Here is an 18,637-nt window from a genome sequence, read left to right as displayed (position 1 = left end):
ATTGATCACCTTTCGTGATGGTCCAGAGCTTCACCTTCCTGTCGGCGCCGCCGGTGGCGAGGATCCTGTCGACGGGAGACCACTTTACGGCGTAAACCTCCCCGTCGTGTGCGTTCTGCAAGGGTTATTAAACGCTTGACGTATAAAACTTTGAAAAGAAACTCGTGCATGCAGGAAGCAACGGTTAATGTTATCAAGCGTATCGAATTAATATTCTCCCCCCCTGAGAAGCCTCCGTTCGCGGCCGGGAATTAAGAATTCGAGCGAGTCACGCCTCCGTCGCGACACAAGCACACCATCCCTGAGATCGAAACTTTCGTTTTCCATTGTCATCGCGCGGTTGACCGGCTCGCGTATCTGCCGACGAACGTTTCGCGCCCGGACACGTCAGAGATTCAAGAACGCGATGAAAAATCCTGCGAGGACTTTACGAGCTAAACGGAGGGCCAACAAACAGCGCCCGGCAACGGGAAATGCTGTACACACGCGTGTGCCCGGTTATGATCGTTAACAGAAAACGCGGACGGTTTTAAATGTTGCGGATAAATTTATACCGCCTAGAGTTCTCCTACGTGAAGCATATATCGACGCCGACGGGTAATGTACACTACGTAGAATACTTTAATGATGCAAATATTTTCCCCCCTTTTGCAAAACATTAACTACCGATACTCCGTATGCGCGTGTGTGCCTGTGGACGTGTGCGCACCGACGGATCGTCCGTGTATTTGGTCGAACTAAATATTTTACGCGGCCAAAGGATTTAAAAGCTTGCACAACCGACCGTCGAGTCGGCGATACAACGAGAACCGTGGCGGCGTCTACGTGAAAAAAATACGCTGGAAATTTAGAATGAATTTTTTTTTGTCATAAGAGGCTTTATTTTCGAGCAAATCCACGGCGGAACTTTGCGGGGGCACCCGGTGCTGTGAACCGTCCCGGTGACTCGTGCGTATGCGTGCTTGTGTGTTTTTTTTCCAATAACGAACGGTCTCGCTCGAATTCGAGTTAAAAAGCGGGCCGCGCGCCGATACGCGTATCCCGACTCGTCGCGGTGATTTTTAACAACAATTAGATAATCGTGCGACGTATGAGAAATTAATGATCGAGCAATAGATCGAAGCGTTCCGGCAACGAAGCCCCGTATGAACAAACTCGACTTCCACCTTTGCGATATCGTCTCTCGCGTGAACGGTTCGATTTTCGGATTGCGGCAGCGACTTGGCAAAATACCGCCAACACCCCTTTACGGGCTCTAATAGAAGATACAATCTAAGGAGACATGCATGCTATCGACTATGCTCAAGAAATATACGGCGAAAGAGAATATACAATATTTCTGGAAAAAATGTATTTAAAATGCTTATAACAGTTCCTCCACGAAGTTCGAGCGACTCGGGAACTCAAAATAAATTCGACTAAACTTCATATATCTATATCTATATATACGTATATGTATATGTATATGTTTAAATAGGTATTAATACATCGATATAATCGTAAACACCAAACAAGCATACTTAAGTTAAAGTGGCACTTAAATAGTATATTAAATGTTACAAGTAACAAATGATCTCTTAATCGTAGCCTGTTAGAGAGCTGATTTGATGCGATACTAAAACGGCAGTTTTTCAGTACAATGACGAGCAACGCCAATACTCGAGAGTGATGTACCATGCTACGAGAAGAGAACTCTGTGCTAACGTGATCCCGCGGGACAACAGCCTAACATTATAAATACGTGAACATTAACATTAAAACCAAAAAAGACACGTGTCCTGGATGGAAATGCTTTAATACAACAAGTACAATCTTTACTAACAAGCTACATTGATGTCCATGAAAAATACTGATATATCGTCCAAAAAACGTATCAACAAGATCGTATATACTTCTCTATAGATTATATATATATACAATTTCATAGTACTCGCGCGATATAACTTCGTTTTTAAACGTATACTTTCGTTAATCTATGATCTCGTAAAATATCTATAGTCAGTCAATCTAATCTGTTTTAATCAGAAATGTCGCAAGTGCGTTCCGAATCAGCGTAACGACACACTAATCAACGATTCAATAAATAACGATAGAGATATATATATATATAACGTGTTTCCATGCACCGCATGATCCGAACTTAAGCAAACAATTTTCTCTCCGTACTCTGGAAACAAAGCTTAATTGACTGCAGTCCGTAGGAACAACAATTTTCCTCTAAATCGTACTCCACGTACATAGAAAAATAATTGCGTATGAAAATGTCAACTCTTACGTAAATTAGATATATCGTACAGCTATCGTAGTTTTCCACGCGATTTTACTTTCACCGAGATTATTTCCTATAAATTAATTAGAACGAAATATATACTAATTAGAACGAAAATAGAGAGAGAGAAAGAAAGAAAGAAAAAGAGAGAGAGAGAGAGGAAAAGAGACTCGAATCGATCGATCGATTCCACGATACAAGATCAATCAATCGTCACGCACCGCGCACGATAACGTTCTTACAAAACATGCAGCTCCGTGTTACAACAAATCCGATGGACCGTTTTTAACCAGAACCATCGCGCGATACGGTCGCGGCAACGTATATGCATGGTTTGGTATACGTCTATATGTATAAATAGTATATGTATAAAATATGTCATAAATTAAAAGTTTGTCAACGTACAAACGTAGCGGACACTTTTGTTGGTACAGCGGTAGGAAGACCAGCGATTCCTTCTTTTAAACTCGATCGATCAGGACTAACGGTTCGTGTATCGCGAGCTGCTTCCTCCAACTCCTTTTGCACCTTCGCCTGCCTCTTTCTGAAAAACGAACAGACACACAGGCAATTAGTCTCCGGTTACAATCGTGGACGACGTCTACGCGACACGTCCGCTTTATAAATACCCAATGTACAACGTCGAAAACACCGTGTGCGTCTGTGAAACGAATCATCCGATTGTTATGCTTCATGCAATTGAAAACAATTGAATTAGTCGGACCGCCTTCTTAGCTGCTGTTATACTCAATAATTGTTTTATTTGATATGACGAAGGCACTGCGTTGTTATTAGCCGTATTTATCCGACTGCTTCACGATCGTTATAACTTTGATATAGTTAATGTCTGAATGTGTGGACAGCGTATTAAGTGGAACAGCTCGGAACTTTCGGTGATCGTTAGTAATCATCAAAGTGAATGGATAATGATGATCGAGTGTCTTCGGAGGCTACAGTACTTTCTGAGAGACCCAGCTTTGCGTATTCAATTGTATATATTTTATCTAGACTAAATTTGTTATGGTTTCTTAATATAGAAAAGTCATAGTTACTTCTTTGGAAAATTATTTGCTAATTAATCTCTGTCTTCAAATTATTACCAGCTCAAGTTAATGAATACTGCTCGCACTGAAGAGCTCGAACCTTTGCCTGAACACACTGCGCGCGTTTAATGGTAAGCGCGACTGCCATTTAAGCATTTTGCAGTTTGAAGATTACAACATTAATTCGATCGTTATTCCTAACGATACGTGTCATGGTAGCTGTACAACGAACGTAAACGAATGATACGTGTAAGTACACAGCCATGTTCGCTTTAGCAAACCGCTCGAAGCTGCAAAATGATGCGTGAAGCGTAGCTTGCTTTATCACCTCTTTTTTGTTTTTGTTAAGACTTACCCAAACTTTGACAAGGTATGCATCAAAAAGGCTGTCGGACTGGAAAAACTCTCGCTGAAACGAAAATGTCAAGCAGTGTGATGTGCTGGTGCAGGAAAAAAAATCTCTACGGCAACGGAATCTCGCGTTTCCACTTTCTCTTTTTATCTCCGTGGAAACCTTAATGTTTTTCACGAACGGTATCATCGAATGTTTTGGGAGTAATATTGTCCGAGTAATTATCGTCGATGTGTGTGGCAACTAAACGCTTCTACCAAGCATCGAATATTTAGAAGTTTAGTTTTATGTAGAAATGAACGGCTAATGAGAGTGAATCATGAGATCGTGAATTTTCTTTTAATGTCTCGAATGTGAATATTTATTACGGCTGTGTGACGCAATTAAACTCAAGGAAACACTCTATAAAATGTGCACACAAAATTTTAAGGATACCCTTAAATCTATTGCCAAAATATTATCAGTTTCGATATACAAGTTAATGTAAATTAAACGATAAATATATTACTTTTCATTAATGTATCAGTAAATCGGATTAGTAACAAGGAAATGTTATGAAATCTTACTTTTGTTAAGAGAAAAAAGTGATAACACTGGTAAAAGAATCTCAGATAAAAATATAATATGTTTATGTTTTGTCAGAAAGGATTTTTCTTTATTTTATTAAGTTCGTTTATTTTTTGTTTTCTATATTTCTTTGTTACCATAAAAAAGATACATATAAATTATTTGATTTTATGCCAATACGATAAGAAACGAGATTAATTCAAACAAATGATAAGATTCTTTAACTGGTACAAATCATATCATTTCTTTAATACCTGGATTTCAGTGCATGCAACATATATACAAAAGTAATAAATCACTCAGAACTAACACGTGTTCTTTTCTTTTAATTAAAATTAACTACCAAATCATTTTTTGTTCTTTTATACAAACTAATGTCTATTTAAAAATAATTTCATACAATTTTCCTATAGAAAAATAAATGTAAATCTTTCGTGAAACCGTGACTTTAACTTTTGTAATTAGTCAGTTTAGAAACGTGACGCATCTACATAAATATTTTCTTTATCAACCGCTTATCAGCCTCGGTAATGAGCATACATATAAAAGCGGCGATAAGTAATTAATTATTGAGACAAATCTGTAATGTTTTTATTGACTCACTTGAACCCTGAAAACTTCACGAATCTGATTTATTACTAACAACTATATTACATTTATGGCATAAAGTATTTATAATCTCCGAAAAATATAAGAAAGTTATTTACATATATTCATAATCCCCTTTGCTCCTTTATGGAAAAGTTAATGCAAATTGTTAAAGGGACAAATGGATAATAATTTGAATATACCAAGTGTGAAAACATACATTCTATCTAGTTTCTATCCCAATAAATAACACCTAAACAATATTATAAGATAAGAGAAAATGAGCATGCGTAAAGAAAAACATCAATGCAGTATTCACCACCATTACATAGAAATTAGGGCACATAAAATATTAATTGTGAGAGCGAGGATATGTTAGTAAGAAGCTAATAAAGTAAAAAAAATATATAACTACTCACTTTAGGAAGTTGTCATTCTCTTCATTCACTTTTTCTGCATCCCGAGTTTTGTACTTAATTAAGCGTTCTATTAATAGACGATTTTCTTCCTGGAAATGTTTATAATTTGATTTATTAGAGCGAATCTCGATATAAACAATTTTAAATAATTTAAAATCTTACAGGGATAATAATAAAATAACTTCTTGTTATAAGTACCTGTGCTTTTCTAAGTTTTTCTTCTAAAGATGCAAAAGCTAGTTGCAAGGCCTGATGTTCATCTTTCAGCATTTGATTAATAATTTCGAGCTCTTTCTCTTTAGTATGGCATTTCAATATTTCTGCGTGTAAATTTTTGTTGATCTCTATAGTTTCAGCAAGGCTGTAAATTTCAATCATAGAATAGTTTTTACAGTGTAGCAGAAACATTTTTCGTTGCTTCAGTATTTACAAGAACATAGAAAAATCTGTACCAAGTTTCCTTTATTTGAAGTTCCTTCGTCATTTCTTGTAGCTTATTATTTAGATCTACTATTTGCTGCGTGTGCTCCCCTTTCCTTTTATGCAGAGTCGCTAATTCTTCAGCCTGTTTCAAAAGACGGGCTTCGAGGTCTGCAGTCGCACCGGACATAGGGATTCCACCAGACGTATTACGGCGCAGCGTTTCATTTGCTATTGTTAATTGAATGTTCTCCCCACGCAGCGTGTTTGTACTTTCAAACAGTCTGTTGTCTGCAATTTGAAGAAGCACAACAAGTTACTTAAATCGGCACCCCTTAGCCACACTTTAATATTATTGTACGTGCATGATTAAACGCATTCTATTTATAGAAATAAACATATCGAATTATATAAATTATGAAATCTTACGTAAACTAATGAGATCAGCAAAACAATATGTTTGTCTTCTATTTCTCTCTTGAAGTTGTAATATCAAGTCTTTTCTCCAATTACTTTCCTCCCTGGAATACGATGACAGACCTGGTTCGTTAGCAGCCATTTTCGCAATACTAAATAATTCTCGTCGACTTTCCTTAAACTTGTTTTTTCTTATCAAAGTTGCATAAAAGTCATTTGACAGAACAGTTGGTGGATATTCTGACAATCCTCGTTCCTGAACATGCACCGCTTTCCCACAAAAGGATCTATTTATTTTCAGCCAAGTCGCATTCGAACATAAATCACTATCAACATCGAAAAATGCCGTATCAATCACATGACATTTAGATCTTGCACGAATATTTTTAATTATGAAAATAGTTACCCTAACCTAAGCGTACCAAACACTATACTGTTACCCTGAAATTGCCGGTTCTCCGAAACATCGATATACTCTGTTTGCGAGTTCCGTGCTATCTACATTCCGGAGATAATTTCAATTAGGTCGATAACGGAAGATAAAATGTTTTTCTCAGATTTCATTAGTGGCGCATATTACATCGTAAACGTCACGAAGCGAAAGTAATCTATGCGACAATAAAAAAATGAAATATCCCCGCGAAGATTAATATAAAATGTGCAGCAGACGATGAAACAGTTCCCTTCCTTATTCCACGGTCGACTTAATCTAGGTACGGTACATATACATCTTTGAATTAACCGCTCTTCCTGTTATTAAAATCGAAAGAGATTGCGAGAAATTAAGTTAGCCGCGTTAAAATGTATTTTACATTAATTTAGCTAACGAGGAGATCTAACGTTGAGATGCAAGAAGAAATTATTGTTTATTTACATCTTTGGAGTTCAAAGAGTTTGACCTACAGAGAAATATTGAAATAAAAAGATGAAAAAATATAAAAACAGGTACGTACGAATACTGTACTAATAATGATAAAAGATTTGAATCGCTTGCAATGAAAATTCATCGTAATAATGCTATTATAGAAAAAAAATTAAAAAATCAAAAAAATATCGGTTCATCAAAAATTCCGGAAAGCACAATAAGTATGGCAGATCTTCCGTTGCACCAACGGATTATGTGTTCTACTCGATTATCAATACTGACCTACAAATGGTTCGGAGAACAGAAACTGCATTAGTAAGAATCACACGCGACAATTGTTATTTAATCTAAATTCCTGCAATCCTCAATTCATCGTTTTAGATAACACGATCTCTGATAGAACTTTATGCGATTTTGGATGACGATAACCAAAAACAACAATATCTTGAAAGATGGTTACAAAATGGGTAAGAATAAGTTCATAATTTCGTAAAAGTGTCTGTTCATTAACCCTCGCGTACCGAACGTATTTTTAAGTATCAATTCTCTTTAATATATTTTGAAATTGTCACCTTTTTGAGACCAATGTTGATCCTTCTGCCACATCCGGTATTACCAGTTTGCTAGAAAGTTCGAATTTGAATGAACCGTTGCAATTTCGGTTCGAAGCGACCTCTAGTCCCGCGATACGAGGGTTAACATTAAACGACGTATAATAGAAACATCGAAACGCATGTAATATATTTAATCTATTCTATAATAACAGAAAAAAAATAATAATCTTAGAGGGATACGGTCACAAGCATTTGAAGTACCTTCAAGGAGAGGCTAAGTACGCGGCAATTGCGACCCACGCAGTTCGCCGTTCTTGGGGACGAAATACGTCGATTCTCGTGTTAGCCGCTTTTGGGATACAGGAAGAGTTGGAAGAAGTCTTTGAAGGATTGTCATACTTGCGTTGATATTATCGACTATTAATTAACACGTGAGCAAACAAAATGTGAGACTTATCAACAGCGTTTCCATTTATCAGCACCGTAGGGGGCATCCCTCGTATCCGCACTTGAAGTGAAGCGCCGTAATTGTGATGGAGGGGATTGTCGACTTCCCAAATCCAATGCGCTTGCGCTGAGACGCGCGACGTAATCACGTGCCGACGCGTAAATCAACTTTTTGTTACATTGCGCATTCCCGCCATTTCGGTGATCGCCTTTCAGTTTGAATGGGAGGTCTATGGAGCGACTTCAGATAGCGCGCGGACGCGAGGAGTTCCCCTATGACGTCGGTAACTGGAAACACTGCTTATCACTAGTTTCAGTTAATGTCACTGTGGCACTCTCTACGTTTTAGAACGGAGAACTCGGGAACTATGATTAACAGGATTGCAATCAAGGTAGCCATGTTACCAACAATCGATTTTGACTAACAGTTTGAGCGTTTTGCCGCTGCGTGCGTTGGCGCTGTACGAACCTTTGAAACTAAAAAATTCATGCCGGAATTTACATTGTTTTTTATAGAAAAAACGGCACGAACTATTTGCTTTAAATATTCAATATTTATAGCATATAATTAAAATACAAAAAACATATCACTTAAATTTCTCCAATTTGTCCAAATTCCATTATAATGTTAAAGATTGCGTCATTAATTGCAAAGAATGTCTTTATTACAATTTCATTAACTAAAAATTTTCAAACTATACAAGCTTGGACTTTGTTGGTCACTTCGATACACCGTTTTTCATTTTCATCTCCTCGCGTATTAATTGTGCTAAAATGGGTATCGCCTGAAAACAAAATAAAATATAAGGAAGAATGTTGCAATGAATGATAGATGATAAAGAATCAAAGAAACAAGCTGAGAGACCTTCTCGATTTCTGCCGGAGTCGCGTAGCTGTAAGATAATCTAATATGTTGATCAGGCTTCGAGGAATCGCAATTGAAGGCATGGCCGGGAATGATGAATATCCCCTTAGAAAGTGACTTCTCCTTAGCCAACTGAGATACGTCTTTAATGCCAGGCAATTTTATCCAAACGAACATTCCACCGTCGGGCACATTCCACTCCGCCAAACCTGCAAAATCATTTATTATCTGCATTATTTCCTTCGATGAAATTTGCTTAAATGGAAATTAGCACAATTTGGTATATTATTTATTTTCTTATTATTTTATTCGCGCTGCTAAAAGGAAACTCAATGAAAATTACCCGTAAGATGCATGTCGAGGCAAGCCAGCATGGTGTCCCTTCTTTCGCGATAGAATTTCTGAATGCCGTTAAAGTGCTTCTGCAGCTTCTGATTGTCCCACGCGCTCAACAATTTGTACAACAGCATCTGCGATCGATAAAGCCCGCTGTATTATCCATACAGTAATAAAACGAAGATGCAAAATCGATAAAAAGACTGCTTCCACTGCCGAACAATTATTGGATAGATTTCAAAGTACCTGGGACAAAGAGGCGGCATGGATGCCCGTAACATCCATGTGCAGGATCAGTCGTTCGATGAATGTTTTATGAGCTGTGACAACGCCCAGTCGCAGACCGGAGCTGAGGATCTTGCTGAAGGAGTCCAAACGTAGCACGCGTCCCTCCGTGTCCAGTTGCAAGAACGTCGTGGGCTGTTTGTCCAGGAAGTGAAGGAATTCATAGGGATCGTCCTCGATGATGAGGAAGTCGTATTTCTGAGCCAGCGCGTACACTTCCTTTTTACGGGACAGTGGCATGACTATACCTGTGGGATTGGATCCCGTCGGATTAACGTACAGTATCTGAAGCAAACAATATTTTAGTATAAAAATTGTATAATTCAATTACTAATTACTAATATCAATTACTAGAATAGTGATTTTATAATGCAGAGACTAAGTCACATAGACATAATTTTGCTAGTAACTGCAATGATTAATGAAAATTATTTCTATATGGTAGTACGAGGTATACTATAATAGTAGTTATAAAAATATTTTTTCCTTCATTTCTACTAAAAATAGAGCTCTCATATCTTCTGTGAATCTGGTTTAAGAGGCGTGCGAGGATTATTGCCATCAGTTCCGATCTTTTATCGATCGATCAACCGATCAATCAATTAAGAACATTGATTGGAGATTTTCCAGAGTTTTGCAGACAATGTTGCATAAAGATCGTTGCGTTAACTCGTCGTATCGCGTGATTTTTCAATTTTCTGCTTACACAAAAATGCCGACCTCATTTGCAACGGTTATCAGCGTTACCCCTCTTCCGGGGTGGCATTGCTGCTAAATCGGTAACGACCGCACGCCGCTTGGACACGCGTAAAGCCGTTGCGAATCGGTGGGTTATGCATAAACCATGTTTGCATCGGGACGTTTTAACCGTTCGCGATAACAGGGCTATAAAAGCCGTGATTAATTCAGTCTGACGTGCGTACTTCTACGTAAATCGTGTCGTGAATGATATTAGCCCTACTGAAGTCCATTAGAGCACATGATATTGATTTACGACCACTTGTTGTTACGTCAGATAAAAACAGACGAGTTTATACAGAGCGAGGTTGCAAAATGTTGCGATTCCACACGATGTTGCGCGTAACGTAACGCCATAATAACGGAACAGAGATAAACGAAATCGTTGCAAACTTTGCAGATGTCTTAAGTTGTTGTTCCTGCACGTGTCATTTGTTCCTTGTTGTTTTATGTGAAGCATTCATTCCACGTGCGGTGGATTTGGGGTATTGTGAATTTATAATTGTAAAAAAATTTTTTTCTTAGATTTGATGGAGACAAATCTTGTGTAAAGTTACTCTTAAATTAGTAAATCAATTTCAAATACCTTTGGCATCTTTTTGCCATCTCGCAATCTCTGCTCGCAGATCTTCGAAATTTCATCAGGAATTATTCCGTGCTTGTCTTGCTTGATTTCAAGGAATTCTGGTAACATTGGTATGAGCTGAAAATGATAATTGCGCTAATGAAATCATTTCGATAAAACAGACAATGCATCAGACATTTTAGTACACGTAAAACTGAAGTATTCAATAAAATATTCGATTCTATAAATATTTATAATAGTCGATTCTATAGATATTTATAATATTTATAATAGTCGATTCTACAAATATTTATAATATTCACCGAATTCAAAGTTCCATTATAGGCAGGTGCTTGAAGCATCATGGGGTCCCCGAGTTCCAGCGTCATTTCGAAAACCTTGTTGCACGCATCCATCGAGCCGTTTGTGATTATTATGTCCCAATTGTCATAACTCGGCTTGGACCAATAGTTTTGAAACTCTTTCATTTTCTCTAGCAGTGGCGGGTATCTTGAAGATATGAATCATTTTAACCAATTGAAAATGATCGCGAATTTATTTACCTTCATTTTTTCCTTTGCTTTGCTTTATTTCGATATAAATGAAAATAATATTATTACTATTATTATTAGACTACCGGTATTTATGTAAAATAAAAATTGTATAAGAATATAAATTATGTAGGAATGTAAATTGAATAAAAACAGTTTCTTTTAATAATTTTGACAAGTCAAAAATAGTGCAACGAAATTATTAAAATTCTACGTCGTCACAATTTTATATTTTAGCGACTTTTGCTATAAATACATAAAATTCGCAGTCTAATTATAATTATTATTAAGGTACAGATAATGATCGTCGTCAGTGGAATTTAAAAGGTTAATAATAATAATGATAAAATGAAAGAATTACCCCTGAGATGGGCCATACTGTAGGGCCCACCCTAATTCCTTTCCCTCCAGCTTCACTTGGCTGCCATCTTTGTACTTAACAGAGATTTCTTCGAAAGGGAACGTTTCGGTGTTCGGCATCCCGTTCGCCAAACTAATCCCGCCCGGAGTGGCGATAAATTTTTGCGCTGGAAATGCATACAAAATCAACGAAAATTCGATTTTTCTGAATGAAAATAATTCAGAAATCTTAAAAACTCTTCGCGCTGCATCGATTCAGCTTCGAAGCAGATCGTTCCTACCCCACACGCGAAGAATGCTAGGCTGTCGTCTGCTCGAGATCTTCGAGATGAATCGATTGCAATCCATGATTAATTTCAGCGAAATGTCTCGTCGATCACGATTTATCTTCTATTTTATTATTTATTTGAAAGTCGACTATCCGGTCTCAGTTTCAAGCGTTCCTCACGACGAATACGGCAATTCAACGCGTACTGCCATACAGTCTGCTCGTATTATCACTGGAATAAACCGATAAACCCTAATCGTCATCGCACTGCAAAGAAAACCGCTCGAAGACTGACTCGGCTAAGTGTGCCGATGCCAATTAATATCTAAACAACCCATGGTCGTCTTATCATCGCGCCCGGGTTATCGACTACTGGTATAACCGATAGGCAATTTTCGACGTACACGTCAGAATCCCGTCTCGGCTGCGTTTGATTTGTCACGCTTCCGTGACACGGTACATTTCTTTCCCGATCTAGTACCGTGCAATCCATAAACGAGTAAATTTCACGTGTCACCATAAATGATCGTGCCTCTATGAAATGACTAGACAAGTTGCCAGCAAACAAATAAGATAAGGCTATCGTCGATTTTAAACTATCGTCGATTTTAAACTATCGTTGATTTTAAACTATCGTTGACTTGAATCTATCTTTGATTGAATCGTCGTCTAATCTATATCTATATCGTGTAACCATAATCAATGTTTGACAGCGACCACGCACAGACACAGACGCATACAAAAAGGGAGTCTCTTGCTGGTAGATGCGCGAAATAAATAATCACCGTAGGATATTGTTTCAACATTTTATGCTCAACACGTACATCTTTTTATTTCGGTATCTGAAAAAATAGAGATACGGCGAAGGAAACGAGTGTTCTACTATTCGTTCGTCGAGAAACAATTGTTCGGTTCGGAGATCGTAGGGAGTTTGTTTTCTCTTCTTTTCTTTCATTTTCTTTTGGTTTGTTATAAACAGTGTGTGTGTGTTGAAGTCGGGTATCGTCGTTCTTGCGAAAAACGCTCCGCGACGGTGATTGAAGCGGATCTCAGCGGGGCACGGATGCAAAGAAGAAAGAATTACTTTCATTGCTGGTTAGGCTGCGGATGGTTGCGCGATCGTTACCGCGTGCTTCCGTTAAGCGGGGAAGATGACACGACGCGAGAAATATTGAGAGAGATTCGCACACGTCTGTCGGCGCGTTAACTGGCCAGCGTCGAGTCAAAAATATTCCACGAGGCGATTCGATTAATAAAATTGTAACCGAGAGAGCTGAAGGTCGTGTTTAGCGGATGGCGTTGTAGCTCGTTTGCATTCTAAATGTTTTAATAGTGCTACAACGAGCACTCGACCTGTTAAGGACCATTTTTCTTAAGAGGGCAACGTTATTATCAATTTTTATCTTTAGGGTTTATTGACTGAGTTACTAGCGATAGTGATCGACAGATTGTGTATCTGTTTCACCGAATAAAAATACTTGATCGCCCTTTAATAAGCTCTATGATCTGAAAATGCTGATTCATTTTTGATCTTTTACGCGGTAAGTGCATCAAGTTTCACAAATTTTTAACAAATAAGGGAAACGATAATCATCAACGAATTTTTTAATTATTGTTCTTTCTTTTTGCGTATTATTGTTCTTTCGTTTTTCGAATTATTGTTCTTTCGTTTTTCGAATTATTGTTCTTTCGTTTTTCGTAAACCTGTTAAACCGATTAATTTACGTAAACATCCGCAGCCTAATCTTTATAATTACATGCTGGCGCCTCGACAATTATACACCGAAGTATCTAGGAACAATCTGCTTATTCCAAAACATTATTGCACAATTTTTTCAAACTCCAATGCCTCGATAATTAAAGGAAAATTAATAAATAACATACTTTCTATAACCGTACCATTTTCAGTTCGATTCTTCTTTTCCATTGGCAACTCGAAAACACGAAACGACATAACATAAACCTTGATCAAACGTTACCAATTTTGCATTAGATCGTTCAAATTTTATTTAGCGGAAGGAATCTTCCACAAATGCGTCTAGGAAACAGCGGATCTTCCTTCGATACAGAAAGTGTATCATTCTTGAGACACTCCATTGAATCGCGAAACACTTTTTCGCTTTGCTACGGTCTTCAACTTACGGTTTTCTCTTCATTTCTCACGTACATAAATTCAAATCGACGAAACGGAGAAGACGGTCTGGAGGATCGTGGCGCCGCGTTCACCTTGAAACGCAACGAATTGTAACAGTTGACAATTGAATACAAAAGGCAGAATTTTAACCGATAACTGTTCGGTAATTTATAATTTTAACCAACTGAGACTGTTCAGTGAAGTAACGCGACTAAAACTGCATTTAGGATAGACAAGCAGTGATTAGTCGCTCGCTGCACGGGATCGGAACTGAGACTGCGATCCGATTCGCAGACTCGCAATATATAAAACCGAAATCATAATAAAAGAACAACAACACTGTGCAGCTTCCCTGGCAACTTTAATTTCCCACTACAATTAGTTGCCGTCGACAACGCGTCGTCCCCACTCTGCATTGTTTATATGGAACAAACAGTGATCTCATCTCGGAGCGAGCATCTTGCACAGCGAGCGAGTCGTCGCTGCGAACATAATCGTTTGAAAATGCCTCTCTGAAACAGCCGCGATCGAAACGTTTATTTTGCCGGAATAAAGTCGAAGATATTCGAAAACAGAAACGTTCGATCGCTGAAAGGGTTTCTTACAAGTCGACGATTTAAATATGTGAAGACCGTAGCGTGGCTAAAGAACGAACGATGAATAGGATCCAGTTTGCAAGTGGACGACGATTGACTTCCGGAAGTTAGAGCTCCGTCAGAAGGAAGGCGCCGCGAAAGTAACTGATAGCAGGAATAAACCGTGAGAGTGTTTTCTTCGTCGGGAAAGACTTGTCGTCGATCGTCGCGAAAACAGTCGATGGAACACTCCAGTCCACGATCGCGACCGTCGGTCGCGCGACCATAAATCGTGTCCCCATCATGCCCACGTTTATTGTTCTCGTTCGTCTCTTCGTTTCCGTCATTTTTTCCCTCTACTTCTCGCTCTAATTTACACCTCGGTTTCTCTATTGCTTCTTTTTTTTTTATTGTTCGTTCGTCCCTCTCTCGCATTTCCCCTTTCGTCTTAAACGATATATTTATTCCGGCGCGCGTTCGCATGGTTTCAACGCAGACGACACCGCCGTTATTTTTTCACGCGCTTCTCAGCTCCGCCTCGGCACTGAACGATCATAGGGTTCTGATCACGATTATCGTTATGCTAAGTATTCGGACGTACCGCGACCGAGTCGCGTCGCCGCTGCAGCGATGGTTATCTATACGGTAATGGAAGAAGATCCGGCGGAAAGGCACCGACAGAAGTTGTCTCGCGTTTGTTACTCTCTTTGTTGAACGTGTGATCGGGTTCGCGTTTCGCGGCATTTAGTCGGTGGCAAAGTAACAATGTTCGTCGAATCGCACGCGAAGTTACGGTATTTCGTGGCAGAGAGCTTAAAAAATTAAGCTTGTGAGCGTAGACGATTGCGATCGTTGCGAGAGTTAAACAGCTGTTAGTATACATACGATAGTTTCTTTTTCGATAGAATGAACGAGAGACTGCGATATTTGTTACAGAATGATCATTAAAGTTATAAAATTGCAACAAAATTGTGCCAACGCTTATAAATAGAAAAATTGTAAAAAGGATACAGAATATTCGCAATCGGGGAGCAAAGAAACAAACGAAATTGGCTTGCATGGTGAAACAATCGTTTAAGGTTGTAGAACAAACAAAAATAACAAAAAAAAAATACAAAATTTCTTTCCCCTCGATTGAAAACATGTCAAAATGGGTTACAGTAAAAGTTCTTTAAGAGGTTGAAGAATTGTCTTTTTTTTTCGACTAGCAGTGTCTTCGTCGCAGGAAACCGGAAAAGTAAACGATCGAGCGGAGATGCGAACGTGTTCTGTTTTGGAGAATGTTTTATAGATTGGAGTAGAAAGCGAAGATCGTAAACGCAACCCGATCAACGGAAAAAATTGTCGACTCTATGGTAATATTTGGCTTCGATCTCTAGGTTTCTATGCACGAGCATGTGCTCACTCCGTAATACACACGTCCTACATACACACACACAGCGCCACGCGGTTCACCGTTCCACCGTGAGCACGTGTTACACGCTCGAAGGATTTCTGCTTTTCGATTGGCAGTCATCGAAGCGTCGTTAATTAATCGATCAACTAAGCGCGAGACGATCACGAATTTAACGAAACTAAGACGGAAACCTCGGAGATTTCAGACGGATAGAAGAACGAAATTTTCGAAACAAATGATCGTTTTTCGTCGCGATGAATGATCAGACTGCGGTCGGAAAACTATAAGTAAATTGTGTCGAAATGGACAGCGATTGTTCAAGCATTTCTAACGTAAGTTAACAAAGTACGCTGTTCACACAACTCGTTGAAAATACGCGAACGTCCGCGAAACTATTCGCAAACAATTTCATCGTATTTCATAAATCGTTCGGAAAATGAGAAACAATTGTATTTAGGTTGGTCTATAAAAGTGTAAATTTGCGCGAACGCCCGCAGCCTGCAAACAATTTTCTACTGCCGATAAAATAAGAACGATCGTCTAAACGAATGTTAAACGTCGAAAATTAACTAACCGCAGTGTTTCGTGCATAGACCGCGGATGTTTGGGCAAATTCAAAAAACCGGAATAAATTTTTCATCAAATCCCGTCGGACGAAACAGAGGCTCGAAATCCGTGTAAAAATTTCATCGTCGGTAGAAATGCAAAATATCCGCAGCCTATCAAGAAAGTTGTCGCTCTCTCTCTCTCTCAAAAATTTCCGACCGGATTAATCTAATTTTTACTTTAAATTGCGCATACCATACATACATACACGGATACATCGGAGTACAAAAAAAAAGACGAACATGGATAACACGAAGTCGAAGTGTTCCTTCTTCCCCCATGTTTGCACACGCACAGCTACATAAACGTCTTTTACGAACTTTTGATTTTCTCCCCCTTTTTCTGCCACCTCCTTCTTCCATTGTCTTCCGACGCGATGCGAACGTAACACCTGTCCGTCGCCTGTTTCTACTTCTCTCTCTCTCGCTCTCTCTCTCTTTCTCCGTTTTCTTTGGTTTCAGTACGAAAAAAAGGAATTCGAGCTCTCTGTTGATTCTGCTGTCTCTTATTTACAGTATAACTCTATCGAACGCTAACATTTTTCTCTTTCCTCTTTTTACAATAGTTCGTTTCAACGATTATGTTTAGTCTGTTAGATTTTAGCTGCTCTGTTCCTTTTACGTCTTAGAAGTTACTATACAAACATCTTTTTTGGCATTTCCGTTGATGATTCCACGTCCGACGCCATCTTCCTCCTAAAGAACGAATCTCGCATCCGTGTCCGATTACCTGCCGTTCCCGCGAGAACTGGACATATCGCCGGCAAAACCTCGCCACCCCAGAAATGCTGCTATTATTTTCTACACCTAATTACGACTGTCTTTTCAAGTCCGTTTCCCCGTGTTTTGATCTGGAACTCCCTACTGCTTCCCTCGTCAACAATATTTTACATTTTCTCTCTATTCTCCTCCTTTTCTTAATTCGTTACTTCCCCTCCTCGGTTAATTTCTTCACGTTAGAATAATAACATCAACGACACCGACTTGAAATGTTCTTCTCTTCTAATAGTTTAACTTATTTTAGTTTTCCGCGCGTGATCTCCGTCTCTCTCTTCCACTCTCTCTCTCTCTCTCTCTCTCTCTCTCTTTCTCTCTTAACCCCTTGCACTACGACTCCTTTTACCAGATTCAATTTATTTTAACATGATTAGCACTTATTTGTTCTTAATACTGTCCTTAATAGTACCAGATAATTTTTATTTCTTATATTGCCTTTATTTACTTCCGTTCCTTGACTTCGATAATAGAAAAATTCAATTTGATTTCGATTTATATGAAATTAATAATTTATTAATTTAGAAGATCTTGCGTGGAATCTTTATAACGAGTCTCTGAGTCGTTATTATAGTGCAAGGGGTTAATCTCTCTCTCTCTCTCTCTCGCTCTCGCTCTTTCTCTCTCTCAATCCTTTTCTTCTCCCAGTTTAGAGTAGGATACAACGTTTAACGAACCATCGTGAAAATTTATGAATTCCACCCACGCGGCATGCTTTCGATTGTCCGGCGTTCGTGTTCCACTTCGGAAGGGTTGACGTTTTTTGTGCGATTACTGACCCGACCACGATATTTATCCCCGCCGACACCTTTTAATGTAACTAAAATAACGTTTCCTGGGACCAGGCGGGTGGATTCGACGATAACGGCGCCGGTGGCGGTCTGTGTCTGAGCTCGATGGCTGGCGAACACGGCGGAGAACCGATGCTACTCTGGCTGCTGGTGCTCGTCGACACTGTCTGAGACCTGTCAACATATTGTATATAATGTATAATCATACATTTCAATTTATGGCATTTTATAGATGTAGTTAATAGAGTTTTATTGTACTTTTATGTATCGGCCATCATTAGATTGCAGATCTTTGTACAAAGTCAAATTGGCAGTGCTTGCAGATTTGTAGAAGAACAGAAAATATGATTTGTTTATTAATACGATTTAACCTATTAAAAATCGTCGCAAATAATGAAAATTTCATAAAAATATTTTCAAGAGATTTACTAACTGTTTGCGCTTATATAAATT

General features: G+C 38.6%; 3 protein-coding genes across 9 annotated transcripts in view; 1 reads left to right on the top strand and 2 right to left on the bottom strand.

Annotated features, from left to right (window-relative positions):
• The window catches only part of Atg16 (Autophagy-related 16), a 213,756-nt gene extending 207,244 nt beyond the window's left edge, over nucleotides 1-6,512 (bottom strand). The window contains exons 1-7 of the mRNA XM_078178784.1: nucleotides 6,088-6,512; nucleotides 5,691-5,949; nucleotides 5,437-5,599; nucleotides 5,239-5,327; nucleotides 3,668-3,721; nucleotides 2,675-2,813; nucleotides 10-115 (exon numbers count right to left, since the gene is read on the bottom strand). Coding sequence (XP_078034910.1) covers nucleotides 10-115; nucleotides 2,675-2,813; nucleotides 3,668-3,721; nucleotides 5,239-5,327; nucleotides 5,437-5,599; nucleotides 5,691-5,949; nucleotides 6,088-6,217 — 940 coding nt within the window. The 5' untranslated portion in view covers nucleotides 6,218-6,512. The remainder of the gene's footprint in view (nucleotides 1-9; nucleotides 116-2,674; nucleotides 2,814-3,667; nucleotides 3,722-5,238; nucleotides 5,328-5,436; nucleotides 5,600-5,690; nucleotides 5,950-6,087) is intronic.
• A 488-nt stretch (nucleotides 6,513-7,000) lies between these two features.
• Nucleotides 7,001-7,902, top strand: LOC144468348 (uncharacterized). The gene is made up of 4 exons (XM_078177760.1): nucleotides 7,001-7,020; nucleotides 7,102-7,255; nucleotides 7,322-7,407; nucleotides 7,707-7,902. The coding sequence occupies exons 1-4, from the start codon at nucleotides 7,001-7,003 to the stop codon at nucleotides 7,900-7,902; spliced, it is 456 nt and encodes a 151-aa protein (XP_078033886.1).
• LOC144468916 (kynurenine/alpha-aminoadipate aminotransferase, mitochondrial) overlaps nucleotides 7,654-18,637 on the bottom strand; it is a 49,767-nt gene continuing 38,783 nt past the window's right edge. For 2 of the 7 annotated variants that reach the window (XR_013493890.1, XR_013493891.1), the window contains exons 9-10: nucleotides 14,052-18,358; nucleotides 11,987-12,141 (exon numbers count right to left, since the gene is read on the bottom strand). Coding sequence is in view for 4 of the 7 variants with exons in the window: in XM_078178722.1 (XP_078034848.1) it covers nucleotides 8,661-8,726; nucleotides 8,807-9,015; nucleotides 9,150-9,276; nucleotides 9,389-9,712; nucleotides 10,752-10,868; nucleotides 11,054-11,240; nucleotides 11,643-11,808; nucleotides 11,923-11,989 (1,263 nt within the window). In the remaining 3 variants the exon portion in view is untranslated. Of the gene's footprint in view, nucleotides 8,727-8,806; nucleotides 9,016-9,149; nucleotides 9,277-9,388; nucleotides 9,713-10,751; nucleotides 10,869-11,053; nucleotides 11,241-11,642; nucleotides 11,809-11,922; nucleotides 12,142-14,051; nucleotides 18,359-18,637 lie in introns of those variants that run through there. The other 5 variants (XM_078178722.1, XM_078178721.1, XM_078178723.1 and 2 more) reach the window with 5 other exon arrangements.

This window comes from Augochlora pura, chromosome 4 (genome assembly GCF_028453695.1).
Source record: "Augochlora pura isolate Apur16 chromosome 4, APUR_v2.2.1, whole genome shotgun sequence".
NCBI classification, from domain to species: domain Eukaryota; kingdom Metazoa; phylum Arthropoda; class Insecta; order Hymenoptera; family Halictidae; genus Augochlora; species Augochlora pura.
This window is presented reverse-complemented; position numbering and strand designations above follow the sequence as displayed.